The sequence below is a fragment of the Bison bison genome, unplaced genomic scaffold, assembly GCF_000754665.1.
Source record: "Bison bison bison isolate TAMUID 2011002044 unplaced genomic scaffold, Bison_UMD1.0 scf7180017457267, whole genome shotgun sequence".
In the NCBI taxonomy this organism is placed as follows: domain Eukaryota; kingdom Metazoa; phylum Chordata; class Mammalia; order Artiodactyla; family Bovidae; genus Bison; species Bison bison.
Window position 1 is genome coordinate 16,781 of NW_011371559.1, and position 2,062 is coordinate 18,842.

Sequence of the window (2,062 nt, forward strand, 5' to 3'; positions counted from 1 at the left end):
TGAGTTTGAGTAAACTCTGGGAGTTGGTGATGGACAGGGAGGCCTGGCGTGCTGCAGTCCATGGGATTGTGAAGAGTCAGATACGACTGAGCAACTGAACTGAACTGAACCAAAAAGTACACTGCCAAGGAACTCAAGTCCACTGATTATAAAAATACTGAAAAGTAGGCCCACAAAGTCCCACTACATGTCCAATGGCTCCCTCAGAGAATGGATGAATCTCTGCTTTGAATACATTTCTAGAACCTATACACAGTGTAAACTAAGTTCTAATTTCCCAAGGATGTACATGAAAATCAGTGCCTGCCCTTTTCATGCATTGTGTTTACCACAGAAATTCAGTCGGCGGCTCTGAAATAAAAACCAAGCCACAGATTGCAACAGCATCAAAAATAACAATATTTTAAAATCTAAAGAGGGTAGATTAAGTGGCAAAGGCAACCGAGAGAAAGAATGCCCTAACAGAAAGGAAGTCCTCTCTTGCTTTTAGTACAAGCTAGACTTTCCAGTAAGTGATAGAAGGCACAGCTTAAAAGTTTCCAAGCTATTTTAAACAGTTCTCTGTAATCAGCTAATTGAAAATCCAGAATGATGTTTACCTTTTTGTTTTATGACACTTACTAGTGAAGGTAAATTCTGATCTGGCCAAAAAGATTCTGGAATTGGCCAATGCCCAACAGGAACACCAGTCTTAGAGTTAGGCCGCACATAAATGAGCTTATGACAACTATGCCATGGCTGAGCAGCAAATGAATTGCTTGGCCTGGATGAATCCATAAGTCCATCTGAAAATTAAACAAAAGACAGAATAAGGCATGAATTTCTTTGTACAGCCACTGATCTCCTTGTACAGATTTTTCAGTTGAAAGCAAAGTACAAAACAAGACCAAAACAGTGATTCATGAAAGATGGAAGAAAAAAAGTGACTCCACTAGACTTTCTAAATGTTTTCTCTGGCTACTCTTTTCTGTTTTTGTTTTTTGTTTTGTTTTTATTATTACTTTTTTTATTGGAGTGCAGTTGCTTTACAATCGCAACTCTTTTCATCATCTAATCCAACTCCTCTAATCTGATATCCCATACCCTTCTTCCTTAACTATAACCGAAATAGGTAGTTATATGGAAAACTGTCATAAAGTTAGTTTTAAATTTTCTGAGGTTTGACACAAATTAAACACACTAAACCACAACAATTATTTTTTCAAATTAGGCATATGAAAATTGTTCATTCCCTGGTATAGTTTCACTTTTTTGGAATCTGACAGAATAAGTCATAAAATCCATTTAGATTTTTTTTCTATTTTCAACTAGATTAAAAAAGTATTCTTTACTAAACAGTTAGACCCAATGACCACAAAGGCAAATTCACTGAAAGGTAGAAGGAACGATGACAATACAATCAATCTATGTATATAGTTGGGGAGGGAATACAAAGCGAATGCATCAAGTTTATATGGACTACTTCATTATAATTTCCTTCTTCACCCATATTAAAATCCCATGGAAACTGGGCATCATATAATGCTGAATAATATACCCTGAGTGTATTTTAATTATTTGAGCTAGCGTATTTCATTTGCCCCCTGAAAACAGGGCAAGGCAGAGTTACATAACCTTTAATGTTATGATTCATTAGTCTAAACTATAATTGTAAAAAATACGTGATAATGATTTGAGTCTCATGTTTTTCTTAAATTACATACCATTTTATTTACTTATTTAAGCATTACTTTAAACAAGTAATTACTTTAGAGCAGGGGATTTACTGAGGTCCATGAAACTATACAGAATACATATAATGGCTTCAGGGAACCAAAAGATCCCCTCTGAAGTTGAGTTAGTTCACAGTTCTGGGGATGTGGTTTTTTGAGGAGAAAATTCTTAGCTTTCATCAGAATCTCAAAGGTTAAGAACTCTGGACAAAGGGAAAATGGAGCTAGAAAGAATGTTTGAGCTATTTATATGGCACGATCTAACTGGTTTTCAGTAGGAAAGTTCCCAGCTCACGGGAAGGTAATGAACACAAAATTATGGACTTGAGTGGTCTATCATTACCAATGCA

General features: G+C 35.7%; 1 protein-coding gene across 1 annotated transcript in view; it reads right to left on the reverse strand.

The window, feature by feature from the left end:
- The window catches only part of LOC105003085 (protein DDX26B-like), a 22,953-nt gene that overhangs the window by 16,748 nt on the left and 4,143 nt on the right, over window positions 1-2,062 (reverse strand). The window contains exon 5 of the mRNA XM_010828113.1: window positions 622-785. Coding sequence (XP_010826415.1) covers window positions 622-785 — 164 coding nt within the window. The remainder of the gene's footprint in view (window positions 1-621; window positions 786-2,062) is intronic.